At 38.7% G+C, this 19,523-nt stretch overlaps 1 protein-coding gene across 2 annotated transcripts in view; it reads right to left on the bottom strand.

Moving 5' to 3' along the window:
- VPS41 (VPS41 subunit of HOPS complex) overlaps positions 1-19,523 on the bottom strand; it is a 99,875-nt gene that overhangs the window by 21,496 nt on the left and 58,856 nt on the right. For both annotated transcript variants that reach the window (XM_054161005.1, XM_054161006.1), the window contains exons 11-18: positions 13,329-13,426; positions 10,731-10,860; positions 8,940-9,055; positions 7,315-7,371; positions 5,584-5,645; positions 4,761-4,842; positions 848-940; positions 248-375 (exon numbers count right to left, since the gene is read on the bottom strand). In XM_054161005.1, the coding sequence (XP_054016980.1) occupies positions 248-375; positions 848-940; positions 4,761-4,842; positions 5,584-5,645; positions 7,315-7,371; positions 8,940-9,055; positions 10,731-10,860; positions 13,329-13,426 (766 nt within the window). The remainder of the gene's footprint in view (positions 1-247; positions 376-847; positions 941-4,760; positions 4,843-5,583; positions 5,646-7,314; positions 7,372-8,939; positions 9,056-10,730; positions 10,861-13,328; positions 13,427-19,523) is intronic.

Raw genomic sequence — 19,523 nt, 5'->3', positions numbered from 1 at the left:
AAAGAGAAATTCTAGCTATTTGCTTAGGAAAGCAAATCCAATCTTAAACTACTTGCTTCCATACTCGGCATATGCCTTATAAGAACTGCTAAGCTGTGCAATCAGCAGAGTGGAGAGGAAAGAAAGCCCATCCTCTGCAGGCTGCAAAGGAGAGACTTGTGTTAAGAGAATAAAGCAAATATTTATAAACTATAGTGTGCTACTTCAAGTTCACTCTTTGTAAAAGCAGTTTAGAAACTGTACTCACAATTCTGCAAGCGTTCGCAGAAGAGTCCTGTTCTGTGGATCTTTCTTCAGGTGATCCACTACAGCTTGTACTATGATCGTGTTGTTGTAGAGATCTCCAGGCCACTCTTTTATCAGGGTTGCAAACCCCTAAGTGTATAAGAGATTGTAACAGAAATAGAAAGAACTGCCTAAGGAACATTTCAAAACATCAAAGCATCAGCTAAGCCTCTGAGATGATACCTGCTGTGCTTCACCTCTAAGCCACTTTCACATGCCCACAGACAGGCACAGTGCAGAACACAGATTTTCCTCTCAGAGCTGTGTTATTAAGATTCATAACACTGAATCTCTTTCAGGTGCTGCAGGCCTTGTACAGCACCTGAACTACTTATGCTGCATTAAATAAACTAGAAGTACCAGCATTTCTAATAAATAATCTATCTCACAGTATGTATGTGCTCTGAAGAAGACGCTAGGTAGTCTCTAGAAACAAAATAAAGATTTTCATTACTGTGGAACTGTCCACTGATAATCTATTTGAATACAGTAGAGAATATGCTGTCAGAAGTCCACATTGGTGACATTAACTGTTGCATGTGGACGTGTCAGGCTGCAGTACCTCGTAGTCACTCTCCAGAAACTCATGCAGGACCATCTCGTAAATCAAAGGCTTCAAAACTGGATCCCGTCTGGGCAAGTAACGACTAATTGCCTATAGGAACAACAAGAAACAAGTGTCAGAAGGGCAAGGACATGAAAGACCCTGATACACTGATGATAGAGGAAAAAAAAAGTTGTGAAACAAAAAACAAAGCTACACACAAAATATGGCTCTTCATATGGTGCTTCATATTATTCAAGTATGGATATATTTGTTTCATATTTACTTTAGGATTGCACACATTGGCATGGTATTACTGATCTGAAACAACTGTCATTAGAAATACAGAAGGAAAGACACTAGTTAGGAGAGAATCATCCATAGCCCTTAGAGAAGTGTATTTACTGCTAGTGTTTTACAACACAAAATCCATAAAAGACCTCTCAAAAGAAGGAAGTAGTCAAAATCCAGAGTCTTGGTCTTGTATTCTGTAAAAGTGTAGTAGCATTCAACAGCCGAAAAACTTGTACTTTTGCTTTATGACTTCCTGTGATGTCACTGCTTTCTATGCAGAGTTCTGGTTTGCCAGCTATTTTCACATGCCCAAATGAAAATTAATTTGGAATACATTTCTCCATGGAAAGAGTGAAGGCATGTGATCTCTAAGGCATGTGATACTCTACAGGAGATGTTAAGGAACTGCGTTCTGGCTGGCAGGAGACAAGAACCTGCCAGAATGAATCAGCTCATACCCTGGAATTTCAGCACAGCATCTTATTAACACTATTATTCCATATAACTAGAGGCCGAAGTTATTAGCACCTGCCAAAATAAACCCTACTGCTACCAGCTGTGTTGGGACTTTGAGTGTTGTAGCTGAAGGCCAAACACTCAGGATGTTGCCTGTTGCCCGCTAATGGCATGTGGTGCAGTAGCCCTTTGGTTCCGAAGTTGCTTGAACAAGGCAGGAGAAATAACATCTCACTACGTGCTGGTTTTTTTGCAGTTTTACACATAGCAATGGCTATTCACAAAAAAATTCTCCTAGAATTCAAATCAAAACAATTGCCTAAGTTACATATTCCTTTATAGTCTTCCATTTGTAAGTGAAAAAGGAAGTAATGATAAAAAGAGCAAGAAGGAAAAAAAAAAAGCAGCGCTAAAGACCTTGCAAAAATTAAAAGTTCATTGCTCACAGGAGAGCTCTCTTCTTACCCCACTGTTTGAGCTTGGCCAGTCTTTGAAATGTAGTGTGCTGCCAGCATCAGCTCCCACAGTCTGCCACAGAATTCCATAGCTAACTCAGGGCATGGTCTTGCCAGTTGCCCTGGGGAATTGTATTCCTGACCTGCTCATAAAAAAGCCTCTTCTGAACATAAAGAAAGCAAGGTAGACATCAGCTGTACACTTAAAGGGAGAAGACATTCTCCAATGGCCATTTTTATTTCCACTTTCTACCTTCCTTGACTTGCCTGACAGGCTTTGCTACAACTTCTGGCCATGGTTCAGCTGCACAGCGAGCTGTGGAGCACTGCAGCTTCCATGTGGTGTGGGGGCCGGGCTGCCTCAGGAAGGAAATCTTTCCTGCCCCAAGTCCCACTGCTTTGAAGAAAAAACAGAACCACCTCAAAGACTGAGAAACACCCAAGTTATTTTTAAGCCTAGGCACAAAGGTGAGCTAAGACCCATGCTGGAGATTACAAATTCTTCCTATGAGATGAAAGAGGTTGTCTGAATAATGGTGTTCTATGCTATGCTCACCACAGTCAACTGAAGTGTTTCATGCATCCTCTAGCCAATGTTCTGGTCATTAAAGCATTACTGCCCCTAGTGGATCATCCTGCAACCCTGCTGAAAGTCACTGCTGCCATAGCAGAGTCAGTGGAAGGGAGCAAATCGCTCATGCCACAGCAGCCAGCACTCAGTGAGTTGGGCGTTTTCCTTCACATTCACCTTCTCAGCTGTCTGAGCTGGATTTTACACTGAAGGGACTCAAGCACAAGCACGTATTTCCATTAAGTTATCACTGCTGGAGGAGGAGAGGGGCAGATCATTGCATGGTTTCAAAGTCTTGAAACTACCATAACATGGTTTGCTGGAGGACATTCACAGAAGGTATGAGATGTCAAGATACCAAAATGTAGTCTCTTGCAGCCTAACAGGACCTTTTAGTACAAGAATACTGAAAAAAAACCCTGAACCCACAAAACAGACAAACAAGACATTCACTCTACAGGCTTCAACACTGGGGCATCACTAATTAGTCCCTCTGCAGGAAGGCACATTTAAACCTTTACATTTAGTGCCATCTTGGTTATTCACGTTAGGTTGGAAACATCAGACAATCACTTATATGAAGTATAAATTCTTCATGAAAATTCCTTTTAAAAAATACACTTTGTCTCCAAATCTCAAATACAGTCTCCTCAGCAGGGCTTAAAGTCATAATACACCAGTTACACTACAGAGTTTAATACCCTCTGGTTGAGATAATAGGAAGTAATTCCAAATAGCATACAAGTGACTTCAAGCTTTACAAGAACCCCTTTATTTACATCTTCCTTAGCTTAGTTCATACTTTATATTCAGGTCTCATATGCAAGTGAAATAGTAAAATAAGAAAGGCATCTTCTAGAATTGGTGAACCTGCCTTAACAGGTGGTTTGAACATGATCTCTAGAGGTCCCTTCCAACTCCAGTCTGTGATTCTGTGAACTGCAGCTCAAAGCTGAATGACATAATGGACTGCATCTTATGTTTTTCTAAGTCCCCTTTCAAGGGAGCTAAAACAACCAACTGTTTAGAAAGGCAGTAATTTAGCAGAGATGTTTTTACAGCAAATCTGCAAATATTTTTATATTTTACACTCTGCTGGATGACATAAGTGGAGAGAAGAAAAACATCCACTGCAGACACTTGTATCTAAAACCCAAAATAAACCCAAAAGGACTAAAAAGAGGTGTATGAAAATTTCACCCACACTCAGGTCCTTTATTGAATTGAAATAAAGGGAGAGAAACATGAGATTTCCTCTTCTAAGGTGGCAGAGAGCACATGAAACCACTAAGAACTCATACAAAAAACAAGGCTATTCTTGCACTGGAGTGGCTCTAAAACAAAAGCCACTTTTGCTCTGAACAGGATTAAACAGCTCAAAACCAGCAAGGGACTGCATGCTGCGAGATCTCAATAATATCTTCTTTTAGGCTCATTAAGTTTAAATAGGAGGACATAAAATTCAGAAATAAATGTACACATGTTACTAAAGGAAGTGTGTATAATGTTTTGTACCAGTTTGGCAGTGACAGCAGCACAGCCTCATGTCCTGGGCAATTTATTAACTGAGACTCTCACGCGAAACTTGTATTGTTATGGTAGCTGGATTGCAACCAGGGAAAACACAAGACAGGGCTGACTGCTTCTCTTTCTTGCCACCATTTCTAGCACAGAGCATGTTTTTCTCCTGCTGCTCTGCAATTTGACTTGTCTTTGATGCTTAAAGCTGTGGGTCTGTTACAAGAGACTTGAGTTTTCAGGAAAGGCTGGCAGCCACAGAGGCTATTTTCCTTAAGACTTGGGGCAGAACTTCCCTGGACGTACTGGAAGAGTGCAAAATGCAAATGGGAAAGATTTATTTAACTGTGAGTATCTTTACAAGTAAAGGCCTTGGGGGTCTGTCTTCTATTTGGGAGCTGTTAAAATATGTAGCTAAGTACTCGCATGTGCTACACCTCCAACTGTTTTAAGGCATATATACATTGATCTGAAAGACAACTGTAAAACTAGAGGTCTGGGGCAGAAATTTCAAGGGCAGTATTTTACCCTGCTGCCACTCTAGGGCCACTAAATGCGATCCTTTAGATATCTGGTTAAAACATGCAAGAAAGAAAGCATGCCAGGCTCTTGAGTGCAGAGACAGAAATTAACTTACCTTTAGCTGACCTATTTCTTTGAACTTGTAAACTTCAAATTCCCAGAGTTCTGTATTTTTGCCAAGAATTTTCTGGCACTTTCTGGAAGGAAAATGAAAGGAGAGAGAACAAAATTAGCTACACAGAATAATATAAATTTAACAGCATTACTGCAAGAATTTCTTTCTTTCCTCTCCCTCAACGTTTTCAACATTGCCAACGTTGGCAATCACTGCTTCAATGAGAGCATACCAGGTACTCCTTTCAGATCTTACAATTTTGTTGCATCCAAGAGGACTTAACTGCTTGCTTTCCGTTCATCCTTATTAGCCATATTAGCTTGATGAGTGAAGTTATTAAATCCAAACTGAGAAAAACTAAGCACTTAAAAACATATGCTTACAGATAAATGAAAACACAAATCTTGGATAATTTCTGATCCTTACTTTAGATATCCATATTTGACATTTTTTTAACACCCACATAACTACAAACTACCTTCTGATGGTCTCACATGTAATGACACACTAACAAACTCAGATTATCAACACCCAAAGAAAGCTTCAAGTTTGAAAATCTAGCATGACTTTGAAAAAAATCAAGGCTCTTTCAAACATATTTGTTTCAATTCTAGTTAAACCTTAGGAAGTCTAAGTAACTTTCAGATCACTACAGGAAAGAACATCAAGGGCACAGTAATACATCTGTGTGTTCTGAAACTTCAGGAACTCCAGATCACATAGCAAATCAACATCACAAAATACTTCCGAATCAATAATTTGCTTTTGCTTTTTCCCCACACAGAGACACATTAGCCACAGAAAATCTTTAACAGTAAGTTACCGAGCAGCCAGGTCGTACTCTCCTTTCTCCACTAGGTGATTTATATAGGCTAAGCCAATGTCCTGAAGGAAATAAAAATAAAGAATTAGTTCTAAAAGTTTTGAAGTCAACTACTTGACTGCAACAATAACTATCATTGCAGCTGTATGCACTGCTGTTAAATCAAGCACCAGGCCCTAAATGGATACCTCAAATTCTCCTTTAGATTTAGGGTCCACAGAATAGTCCACAAAAAAATCCTTGTGTAGACCACTTATGGGTTCAAGTTCAGATGCTCTTTTAGATAATTCTCATAATCTTACTGATGCTGAGAAGAATTAGCTACTTCTGCATGTTAAGCATTATTCAAAAGACAGCTGATCATTCAGTGCTTGCATTAGTTATCCCAAAAAGAAAACTAACAGCCATTGTATAAGATACTTTGTCAACACAAAGGTGACAGCATAAGGAAAGATGCTGTAGATCTGTGGCTGTTTAGGACTCTTGAATTCTGTTCAAGAGGTGCAAAGAGGCAATGACCGTTACTGCAGTCTGAAAAATCTCCAAGACCACCAGACTTGTCAGGGGGTGTGAGTGTGGTGTCACTGATCTGACCACTGCTGAGCAGGGAGAGAATGAGTTGGTTTAAAACCCTGTACCCCTAATCCTTCACTTGATGTTAGCATTTTTTACTCCTCAGCATATTCTGTGGTGTTTGCATCAGAGACAGTCAATAACTCTGCTTGTATATGCCCACACTGAATTTTATCCTCATGACGCAAATCTCTGCAAATCTAGAGAAAAGCTTTTATGTTTCCTCCTCCTAATGTATTACCAGGACCACCTTTAAGAATTCTTTACTTCTTTAAGCAAGGGTCACAGAACAGCTAATTCATACAAACTCTGTGAGAGGTGACAACAATTAGGTCTTGATTCAACTTCTGGACTACACAAGAATTTTTAAGAGATACTGATATACAGTCTGCATATGACAGCAGTAATCTGGCTAAACATTAAACACATCATCCAACACTTTGTACTTAAATCCAAACTTTTACGTAAAGAAGAAGCAGTATTAATGAAATACCAGTGTTTTCACACTGAAGATGATTTAAACAAAAATAACCCCAAAAGTGCTAAAATTAGTGATGCTTTTGTGGCTATTACATCATCTAACCCCTTTTGTCTTAAACATACTCTTTGCTGCTCTGTGCAGGGACTATTAATTGTGCAGAACAAAAAGAGCTTCACTATGTAAAATAATGAGAACTGCAAAGCAGCATGAAAAAGTTAGATGTGAAACCTGCAAGTGAATTTCAATAGCATTTAAATGCTTTTCCAGTTGCACCTTTTAAACTCCTCCCAAAACCTTGTCACACATACAAGCTAAAAGTCATAGAGAAATGCATCACCTCCCCCATCCAGTTTTTAATATTACAATACTGTGTGTGATTTGAAAGAACAGTAAATTTAATACAAAAGGAAAAGCAAACAGCAACTCCATCAGCAATCAGAGAAGTGGAAATCTCTTCTTTTTAATGTCAGCAGCACCTTCACAAAATCCAGACCCTTTTGTGTTTCACATGCTAACATTCCTGTTCTGCAGCTGAAGCCGAGATATCAAATGCTAGTTGGAGTATGCCTGACAGCTATAGTCTGGTGAGATACAGGACAGGGATTGTACTTGTAGCATCTCGCAGCAATCTAAACTAAATCAGATATTTTGTTTGGAATAGAAGTTTTGCGACTTACCAAAATCTTGTGCTTCTTAATGGTTTTCTGACTGATCTCAGCTGCCATCAACGCTTCCTATATTCAAAAAGTAGAAAACAGAGATACTAGCCAAATACATAAAACATTCAACATAGAAAGCTCTAGAACTGCATAAGCCAAGTATTTTTCAGAGCAAGGTGAATTTGAAGCACTAGAATTTTTAATGCCATGGTTGGATGAACAGCTTTGAATTCATACTCAAACAAAAGCAGTCAACCAAAGAGAAAACTACTTTTGTTTCCATCTGGGTTCACTCTCCATTTCTATATTAGGATTGAATCGTAAGATTACAATGCAGCAGACAATGCAATCACATTGGATCATTTTCAAATGAGAACCCTTCACTATCAAAACCTGTGAAAAAAATCATCAGGAAAGGGAGTGGAGAAAGGTTATCTTTCACTTCCACAGCCCAAAAGTCTTCTCCAGTCAGTGATTTATATTTAAGCGTCATTTGCTGTTCTACTTTTTTCAAAATGTACAGAAACAAAGCTGGCACTTTTACAAACAAAATGAAACCTTTAACATAAATCATAACACACAGGCTATCTACTACCTTGAATGGCTTTCATAAAAGCACACACACAGCTGTCACTTGCAAATTACTGGAGTCTTCAGGGACCAAATGCTGTGATTTACATAAACTGCAGAACTGCACTCATCATACGAGTTTGCTATTCACATTCAAAAGCATCCACAAGGATTTAAACAAATCTGCATGAGGACTATCATGACTGCATTAACAAAAGGAATATGTGCTGAATGGATTTCCCACGTGGTTTTTTTTTCTTACAATGGGCATCCAACAAATAATAGGTGAGTAAGAATTGTCAGGCTACTTTATGCATCACAACAAGTGTTCTGAGTCATTAACTGCAGGACATCAGAATCCAGAACACTGGGTGTGTGCTGATATTGTCTGTAAGAATGTTTTGGTTTAGGTGTTTAAATACACATGCTTAAACACATCAATATTTATGCAGCCACCTACTGAGCTGCTTTTTTAACAAGTAAAATAATTAAATAATTAATATAGGCTCTCTGCTTTTTTGTGAGTGACACTACTTTCAGCACCAATACCTGCAGTTTGAGACTACAACATTTTACCTCTAAAAGCTTCAACACTGAAGGTAAGTCATGTGGAGCAACACAGTATCCTAACACAACATTTTCATTCTACAGTGCAAGTGATACAGGACAGAAAATATCCATTATGGGTAACCACATCTATCTCTCTTGCTTTTTCAGTTGGGTCAGAAAAATATCCACATAGCTCATCAGTTAACGGTTCTGCTGCTTTAAAGCTGCAAACGGGCTTTAATAATTTTCAGTGACAGATAATACATTTCATATCTGCTACTGAGAGTACTATTCAGAGCCTCTAATTCAGCTACCTCACTTGAGTGCAACTCAGATGAGTTGCTTCAGTAGGAAGACTAACTCTCCAGAGAGATGAAGAGATGTATAGTCGGCTTCTATCTTTTTAGAAGCATTTAGTCAATGACTGTAGGAACAGAAACTATTCAGTCCAAAAAGTTCAAAGTTCATCATCCCACTCCAATAGCCAAACCAGGAAATCTTGAAGGAAAAAATATAAACATTACTTCATATTTCTTCTTCTCCAGAAGCCAGTCAATGTGGTCATCTTGGTCGCGCTCTTTGGCCACAACCACATCTCTTGGGCTGATGATATAGAAAAGTGATTCACCTTCTGAATACTCTGCAAATGCATACACAGTTCTGTTATTACTATATTTTCCTTAAGTAAAGGCCTGCTTTTTAGTACACCCTTGAGGGGAATGTAAAAAGAGAAGACAGCAAGGCTGCTCCTGCAGAACATGCTTATTTAGGAGGTCTCCAATAAATTAAAATCAGTTTAAATGGCAAAACATCTTTGAAAAAAATCAAAATTGCTACAGCTTATTGCAAATTCTGATTCATCCACTATGTGTAAACTTTATGATGGTTTAGAACACATTATTATACTTTTAGAGGACTATTACACTACACAGTCTGCAATAAACTTACCCTCCCCATCAAGGTCAAGGCCATCAAAAGCATAAATGATAGATGCCATAACCCCTGGGGACACAGCACGTCATTACAGCAATGCACTTGCAATGCTATAAGTTAAGGTTATATGTATAATGCATATGCTTATACCATAAGCCTTTATTTTTGAGTAAGCTGAAAGTAAAAATGTACTTAAAGGTAAAATCTAAACAGAGAAGATGACTGTTGAGAATAATTATTAATTCCACAGAACCCATGAAGAAACCTTGTCAATATTGTGTAGGTACAGGAAAGAAAGCCACCCTCCACGCTCTATCTGTATCTATGCAAACATACAAATACACTCCTGAGCTAATAAGCAATTCACAAAATAATGCTTGTTTTAATGCAGTTTAAAAACCTTAGACTTGTCAGATTAACTATAATATTCATGAAACATAAAAGTAGAACTGTGGGCATCAATCTTCTGCTTAGAGATAGGTATAAAGAAGTCCCAATTCTACTGATAGCAGTAGAGATGTTTTAGAGATTTATTCATATACGCTAAGAGGCCTGCCAAGCCTATCATTTGAAGCATGCTGCCAGAAAAGATGCTTAGAAGTCAGCTTCATGGATTTTAAAATCTAGGAGTCTCTATGTATAACACAGGCTATATAATCTTCACCAAGGAATTCCACAACAGTTTTCACAGAATCACAGAATGTTAGGGATTGGAAGGGACCTGAAAAGATCATCTAGTTTTGCCGTGCATCTTTCTGAACACATACCTCAGAAAACCTTCTCATCTTCTGATATATATTGTGCCAGGTCTCAATCTCCCTGCCTGTCATATAATTAAACCTAACTCTGGCTGAACTCCAGTTTTCATTTGTTACGTTTTACCAACCTGGGGTCTGTTATATGCATCAGCTTTGTCAATAAAGGGAAGATAAACATCAGTGTGGCCCTTTTAAGTTGGTCTAGGTGCACCATACTATTGAAATAACAGTTATTCCATCTTTGTCTCTTAAGCAGCTTTTCCAGACACTGTACCACTTCATTTCACTATTTCTGAAGTCCTTTGTGTCCTATGGATCACATCTTGAATATATCTCCTGCTTTCCATGATACTGGAGAACAGGTGAGATCTATATTTCTGCCTTCCTCAGTATGTCTGATGAAATAGATGACATTACAAATCATGATGTTAAGTAAGCACATTTGTTTTCTTTCATGTGTCTGGTTCCTGTGGATTTCCACTTTACACTTCAGTGTTGTAAGCAGTTACAGACAGTTATTCAAGCAGATGCCACAAAAATAAAAAAGGAGGCTGAGTTTTCCTGAATCAAGTCTTTTTTAACCAAGCTCTGAGAATAAAACAAAACAATATTAAGAACACCTACCTAAATGATAATCTCTACATTCATTTTCCTGAAATCCTCGTACTGTTAATGCATCAGAAGAGATCTCTTCACAGGACTCAGGTAGTGGTTGTACAATATCCAGTCTAGGCCTTGCACAACACTCCACTTCCTAGAAAAACATCGACATCTTAGTTGCATCCTGCATGATTTACCTTAGCAATGCCAACTGATGGTCACCTACAAACAGGGCTGAAATTCAATAGCTGCAAACATTCCCAAAGAGCTGCAAACCACTCAAGTTACAAAGTTGTGTTCCACACAATGTCTGTAATTGCATCTGAAATACCACATAAAATTATCCCTACTGTTGGCTTGCTTCCATTGAACAGACCAGTGCAGAGAAGGAGATTTAGACAAGACATAGTTCTAACCCTTCCTCTCAGTTAACTCACTATTTTTCTACTCCTGTTCACAAAAGATTTCATGGCTATCACAGATGATCACCAGCCTTTGTGTTCAACAAGCAACAGAACAATTTAAGGCACATTATCAGCTGAGCTCAGGCCCTGAAGGATAGAGCTCCACGAATCAATGATACCGAAATGAACTTGTGGGTTTTTGTTGGATTTTATTCCTTTGTTTCAGCTGGTGTTTAAGTTCGCACTTTTAAGTGTCTGGCAGCAGTAGGGAAAAATTAAATTGAGAATAATCTAAAACCCTTGCTAATGATCTTAAGAGTAACATGAACTTTCAAGTGCACTATACATGGCCACAGTAAGACAACATCATGGATTTTCATCTTCTATACAAGGGAAACTACTGTCTTCAGCTATATGTATTTTTAATTACGCCAAGGTCAAAGACAATCCCTTATTTTGTACTTCTGGCTGTGAATTCTAGCAAATACAGAATGAAAGAGAAAGAAGGCATACAAAGTGGATTTAGACAGCTCTAGCTTACCCATTTGGCACCTGCACCACTCGGGTCTCAATTTAACTTTTCCAGTGCAAGTGATTAAAAAAATAGGGAAAAAAAAAGAAAACAAAAAGGTAGAAACCAAACCAAACAACTAAAAAAACCCCCAACCACTAAAAAAAAGCCACTAGAAACAAAGAAAGAAAGAAAAAAAAATCCAAACAAGCCATAAATTCCATTCTGATCCAATTTTTAGAAGTAAGAAGCTGTCATTTGAAAACTATGAAATCAAGGATAGGAAGAATAGTGTTCCTCACAACCCAACAGGATTTGTAGTGAGCAGCACTTTGGCTGCAAGCTCAGATAGCTTGGGCTCCATGGAGTCAAGACACTACAGAGAGGCTCCCACCACACCAGGGCATGGACATGGTGTCAGAGACAAGAGTACTTTTGTTTCCTTGCTAGAATTACTCAGGGAAGCATGAACTTATCCAAGTCCAGCATTTAGTTTGTTTAAAAAGCTAATTAAAAGCAAAAACATGAAGGGGAAAAAAAAATTTCCTACGTTCCATTACCATTATTATATCACCTGAAATTCTCTTTTCATCTTCCCTTCCTGAAGCAGTTGGAATGACTTTAACCTTTATCAGTCACTACCTCCTTTAAACCAGCCCCTTTCTCATGCTCCTTCTTCATTAACAACAGCTTCCCAACTTCCCTTACTCCCTAGCATTTCAACCCACCTTTTCCTTCCATTTCCTTATACCATTTGTATAGCTCCTTTTCTTTCACTGACTCTCTCACACTGGAGAACTACTGTACTATCTCTCTTGGGGACCACTGCTGTGACATTATTATTCTCTTTAATATAAATAAAGAAATAATAATCTGACATCCTGCAGCAGAGCTGGAAGCTAACCTTATTGATTTTAGCAGTCTCAAGCACTTGTTTGAACCTACAGCATTTCATTGCCTAGCAACTTGTGCACCCAGTTGCTTAAGGTTACTATGGTGATGGCTGCCTAACGCAGAGGTACTATCAAAGAGATGATCAAGAGCATTTGCCATTCTCACACCACAACTTCAAGGAGTTCCTGTACCGCCTTGCCTTTCATTTGGCAATATGAAATAAATGTTGGAGACAGATGCGGCATTTGCCTGTGTGCAGTAAACACAGCTGACATGAATTTAAATTCTGACCTATCTACGCTTGCACCTGGGTGCACACAACTAAAACCTTGGAAGTAAGAGAGACAACGATGACACTCTTTCACAATCATGGACCCCAGTCCATGACAGTTACCTGAGCTGATTAACTGCACTACTCTCATTTCTTCTAAGATGCAGTGTTAGCAAGCTCCTCATAGCTTAGAGAGATTCTTCATTTCTTTTGGTGCAGAAATAGCAGAAAGACAGAAAAGGAGAGAAAAAGAGAGAGGAAGGAAAAGGGACTAAAAGAAGAGAAAAGGACTATCTGGAGACCTTTTCTGCCTTCTGCAAGCGATAAAGGAACCTAGGCAGGATTCCTGAAACATATGTTCATTAGTCTCCAGTATCACCTCCACTGACCTTATTTTATAGGTCAGAGAAGACTCAAGTACTGTTTGCTACCAGCAGACTACAAATTTTTTCCACAGCTAATAAGATCTGCATGACTAGTTTAAGGCCCAGCTCACAGGGCAGTTTAGTGCTACAAAGAAACTCCAACACATAAACAATTACCATCTTTTCAGAGACTTCCTTCACATATGAAAGGATAACGAGCTGGTCGCAGAGAGGTGCGAGTCCACTGATATAGAACTCGGTGTCGAACTGGAAAACTGAAATACAGGGAAGATAACAGATTGTTAAATAAATGAACATGTATCAACCATCCATTCCCTAAGAAAAAAACACAACTGATTTTTAGAATAAATCAACAGCATGCAGTAGCACTACAGAGAAATGAAGAGTCAAGACATATAAGAAACCTACAGACTTCCCAGCTGGATCAGCAAGATAAATACTAACATTTAACAGATTAAATTTTATTAAAGCTTGCAAGAAGAAATGTTTGTGTTCCAGGATATGCTGGAGATGAAACATTTGAAATGAATGGTCAGCCTGATTTTCAGGCTTCAAAAAAGAGTAAAACTAAAATCAATAAAATAGCCAATAAATAGAAGAACTTCACCGGTTTGCATATTCGCAGCAAGCTCATGTAGCAATAAGAGAGTCACACCTGCTACATCCATTGGTATGATTTATGAAAACACAAAGATCATTATTTATTTATCACCACTTTAAACATCACAGGAAGATTTACAGATACTTTCATCACAGAGAAAATGTGCTTAAATAGCCCCTTTTTTTGTTCATAAAATTGAAAATGCAATATCCTAAATTTGGCCTTGAAATTGAGACAGTCCCATGATGATTGTTTTGAGAGAGTTCTAATCTGTATTTACAAAAAGGCTCATTAAAGCAAGTATCGGCCAAAGAAAAAGTGGTTTAGTTTTATTCTGTTGGATTTATAGTACAGCTCCTCTCTTAGGAGTCCAAATCCAAGTGTTTATATAGGAAAACCCTAATATCTCTAAGTTAAAAATAAAAAAATCAGATGCATTATCATTTTCTCCCAAAACATGGTTTTAGGAGAATCTAAGTTTCCCTGCTTACTGCTTACCAGGCAATGTTACTAATACCTACTATTTACTAGAACAGTGACTAAATATTTTAGCAAATCAAACAGAAAATGCATCATTATGACAGTAAAACTAATTTTCTTTAGCTAAGGTAATAAGAAGGAACAGGGGAAAAAATCATCCTCCTGTTAGAAAAAGCACTGTCAAGTAAAGTACAGATTTGACATCTGTCTCTCAATGAATAAGCAAATACTGTTTTTCTCTTAATGACTGCTGACACTTTGACATCACTGGGGGACCAAAGTCTGGCACAAGGGTAGAGCACTCCATCTATTCCAGGAGAGAACAGGTTCACATTTGTAATCCTGTAGAGTCATTTCATTCTAGTCTGCAAGACTGATGAGATTACTTCAGCTGTGTCACATGTTGCTCTGAGGGATGATCTTGAACAAACCATGTCAGAAATATCTACATAATATATCTTATTCCCAGTTTACAAGTTAGCATTTTAACTTTTAAAAGAGTATGAAAGGCAGAAAAGAAAAGTCATGGAAAATGCTGGGTGGAAGAACAAGCAAAGAAACGTTCATTTCAGCTTTAAAAAGAGACAAGAGAAAGTTTTCAAAGCTATATAAAATATTGTGGTTTGGATTTGGAGAGGGAAACAGCACAGCGAACAGTATATTTAGAAATATTATGGGGATGGTTTTAAAACAAAATCTGTGTGTCTTTCACTGGAACTTCAGTTCCTTTGCCAGTGAAAATATTTGTAACATAAGAGTGTATATAAGGGCAAGCAGTAGTACTGCTCGGGGAAACAAAAATAAACAAATAAAAATCACCACTTCAAGCTTTGTTTTTAAATAGAGTTTAGTTTCCTTGGTTTCGCTTTCAGCTTTCTCTGAGCTTGTCCTCCTCAAGAGGCCTTGTTGAAACACAATGCTCTAGCTCTGCTGCTACAGCCTTGAACAAAGAAGAGCTGGCAAAGACAGTGCTTTTTGACCTGCTAAAAACCTTTGATGCAGCTAATCAAAAAAGCCTTACTGAAAAAAAATTATCGAAGTTATAGCTGCACAGAACACTAATAGATGTATTTGACTTACTCTGGACACTTTGTTGTGATCAAGGGGGGGAAAAAAGACAATTCAACATACAGGCATTGCAGAAATGCTGTTAATTTTAAAAGGATCAAAAACAATTAAAACAAAGATAGCATTGAAGCAAATGGGAATGACCGAGGTATGGCCATGTGTCATACATGTTTATGCCTGTCATAAGAGAAGATGGAAGGTATGATGACAGTGGACCTACTCTATGTTCAGCATCTATGTACAGCTGTCAAACTAATTACCAGGAAGCAGAAAGAAGAAACCTGCATTTTTTTTTCTAAATTGTTCATTAAATGAGATGTATGAAATACAGCATGCTACACAAATAAAACAACTTATGCAGCATTATTTACCTAAAATCTATACAGAAGCTGTTTCTGGAATTTAAAGATCCACATACATGGGGTAGACTAAAAGGAAAAGAAGCCTATTTTGTTAATCAAATTTCAAAAAGCAGCCCCTGTAGATTTACAGAGTGAAATTCTGGTTGTAGTCAATAGTTTTGCCTGCAATTTCAATGGGGCCAAGGTTTCAATAGTTTCTTTTTAGGAAAGGAGGCAGGAGGCTGAATTATCATGCAGAAAAGTATCATGAAACTTAATGTGTGGTGGTGTTTGGTTTTGCAGTTTTTTGTTTGGTGGCTTAGTTTAGAGCAAGACAGATTGCTCTTTTACCTCTTCCAAAAGAGTAAAAGAGAAAAAAAATGCTTGAATAATACTGGAAAGTTTAAATGGAAATTTTATTTACAACTACATGCAACAGTACAAAGTGCCATAAAAGTATATAAAACCCTGAGCTACTAGACAAGGCCTGTTGTAGTTTGAGCTGGGTGCCCCCCTGGTGCATTCACTTCCTGTGTCCAGAAGTCCAGCCCAGAGGGATGGACACAGGAAATTGTGTATTTCCTACCATAATCCTTTGCACCACTATAAGATCCAGTGCGGAGTCTGGCACTTCCTCTTTCCTTCCCTCTCCGAGACTTGGTAACTGGGGGAGAGATCTCCCGGCCATGGGCCTGATTAGGCCCAAGGCCACAGGGGGATGGGCAGTCTCAGGCCTGGCCAGCTGAGACTAGCCCAGCAGAGGGAGGGGGAAGAAGGAGCCCTGGGGGTTTTGGATGCACCCTCAGGTGGGGATGGGATCTTTCTTTGTCACTGCGCTTTGGGTTTTCTGTAACATTCACTGCTTTCTATTTAAACTTTCATCACTTTTGCAATCCGTTTGTCTGAGTCGTTATTTCTGCCTGTGGTGGGGAGGGGACCTGCCCCAACCCATTACAAGGCCACTGAAGACTAGGTGCCCCGTTTCACTTTGAAAAGGCATCTTATTAAATGCAAAGTGCTAATTAGTTCTTCAGGAACCAGGCCTCTTACTGGCTCCAGCTGAGAAGGATTCCCTGCACAGACCACAAGTTGTCCAGCATTACAGCTTTTGTGCACACATCAGGAATGAGCATAGAGGTCAAGCCCTCTTTAAGCGGGATCACAACGGCATTTAGTCCCTGTTAAGCCTGTAATTCAATACCAATACTTTCTAATCAATACACTACTTCATAGTGGTAGCTGACAGAGCTAAACCGATAGAATCTGTTCAGCTAACATACATTTAAACCTAAATAGAAACATTCCACTGGAGTTTATCTTTGACATTGAATGAAGACCCACAGAGGTAATGAACTGTGACATACAACCCCAGACAATGGAAGCCATTGCTGAAGAAAAGCAGCATTAATGTGCCGAAAGATGTAAATAAAATTAGCAATGACACACAGAACTCGGTGCACAAGATCTGTATAATCCATCCAATATCTCATACAAACAATCACAGCACTATATTCTTTAAAACAAGTAGCTAGAACAGTTCAGAGGTGGTTACTTTTTCACATTATGGATTGTCTGGTTTAGCCTCACAGTAGACACTGCATTTACTTCCTGTCTCAGAGCAAGTATAACTATGTGTCAAGACAGAATCAGAAGATGAGGAGGACAGAATCCTACATGCCTAATTTGCAATGCAGAAAATTCCATTTCCTTATTCACCGGGCTACAAACCACTGAAGAAACATTTATAGTCTCCTAACACTGTCACAGTTTACAATGGTACTCTTGTAGAACTTTGAGGCCCTCAGAATGGTTCTAAAAGAATGTAAAGCTGAAACTGCTGAGATATGAAAAAATACTATATTATCATAGGCTTTGTATCACAGAATCATAGAACATTAGAGGTTGGAAGTGACCTTGAGAGATCATCTAGTCCAACTTCCTGCCAGAGCAGGATCACCTGGAGTACGTCACACAGGAACACATCCAGGTGGGTCTTGAATATTTCCAGAGAGGGAGACTCCACAAAACTCCCTGGCCAGCCTGTTCCAGTGTTCCAGCACCCTCACAATGAAAAAATTTTTTCCTTATGTTTACCTGGAACTTCCTATGCCTCAACTTCCATCCATTGCCCCTTGTCCGGTCATTGGGCATCACTGAGAAGAGCCTGACTCCATCCTCTCAGCACTCACCCTTCACATATTTATGAACATTAATGAGGTCACCCCTTAGTCTCCTCCAGGCTAAAGAGCTCCAGCTCCCTCAGTCTGTCCTCATAAGGAAGGTATTCCACTCCCTTAATCATTTTTGTGGCTCTGCACTGGACTCTTTCAAGCAGTTCCCTGAGGTCCTTCTTGAACTGAGGGGTCCAGAAGTGGACACAATATTCCAGGCGCAGCCTCACCAGGGCAGAGTAGAGGAAAACCTCTCTTGACTTATGAAGCACACCCCTTTTAATACACCCCAGGATGCATTACCCTGATGAGCATGCTCCACTTCTCATTTTCATTCCAGGTGCAAAAGTATAAAAGCAGGTAGGAGGGGAAAAAAAATCCCACACCACTAAACATGACAAAATTTATGGTGTGTCACAGGTTCCATTTTTTGTAAGCCTGTTGCCAATATGAGTCAAAATGTCTGAGGGATATTCAGCTGTCCTGCTAAGTAGATGCATAAAGAAAGTACCAGCTTATGCATCTAGTTAGGATGCTGATGGTCTCACAAAAAACTGTACCGGTTGCTGGTCTATCCATTAATAATATCAGATTATCCATCTCTCCCTCTGAAAAGTAAAGTTGAAATAAAATTGAAATAGATACTATAGCATGACAGCTCCCAAGAAGCCCTTCTATGTGACTACATCAAAAGCTACTGTAATTTATATTGAGACTTGAACAAATAATGTCTCTCTCTCTCTTCACTCCCAGTCTAATACCCATGTTCCAATGAGTGCTGCTGACAGCATTTGGCAGAGCTGTTTCAGTGATTTGACCTGAAAAACAAAATAAAAATCTCAAGCACATCATTAAGAGGTTAAATGAGATAAAAAACCCCAAGCCATTCTGAGAGATGATTTAGGCTAAAAATTGAAAGATCAAAAAGTTACTTCCACAAAAATCTTTAACTTTCAAGTCTGCACCGAAATACTCTGATCACAGCTTTTCTTCTTTTTCTTTTTCTTTTTTCTTTTTTTTTAAATGAAGTTTCAAAGGACAGTCAGGTAAGACTAGCTCTCTCCACATAGATACACTGTAGCTGAAGTAGAAGTTGTCTCTCCTGGCTTTTTACTATGAAAACAACCACATTTAACTAATCTCTGAAAGCTACTTACAAGTATAGAAAAGATCATACAGATCTGAGGCGAAAACTCTAGACTGAACTTCTCGACAAAATTCTCTCAAATATCCTACAATTCCACAGTTAATTAGTCTGTTGGGGCACTGTAATCTTAACAAATCACTTTCGGGTCTCATTTAATTGTCACTATAGAGTTTAATAAGTCTCCTAGCTGATTTTCAGAAGCTATATTTAAATGGTTCTTCGCTGAAATAAGAAAGCTAAGTATACACCTACGCCATGGACCACTCTAAATCTGACATGAAACAAGATACTGCTTGCATACTCTTGTATCTAATCTCATGTCATTACAGTCAAAGACATATCAAAGTTTACAAACTGTGGTCTACTCTGGTCTGCAGAATCCCAGAGGGTCTGTTTATCTTCCCAGAACTACCTCTGTATAGATATATCCTCTCATTCATGACTTTAAGTCCCCTCTTCCCCTCCCTATTTCCTGTACATTCTACTTCAAGCTTTACTTAACATGTAAGCTTTCCCATTAATCAGCAACAATTGACATTTACT

This window comes from Dryobates pubescens, chromosome 4 (assembly GCF_014839835.1).
Source record: "Dryobates pubescens isolate bDryPub1 chromosome 4, bDryPub1.pri, whole genome shotgun sequence".
In the NCBI taxonomy this organism is placed as follows: domain Eukaryota; kingdom Metazoa; phylum Chordata; class Aves; order Piciformes; family Picidae; genus Dryobates; species Dryobates pubescens.
The sequence above is the reverse complement of the archived record's forward strand: the minus strand, read 5'-3'. Positions and strand labels throughout refer to the sequence as shown.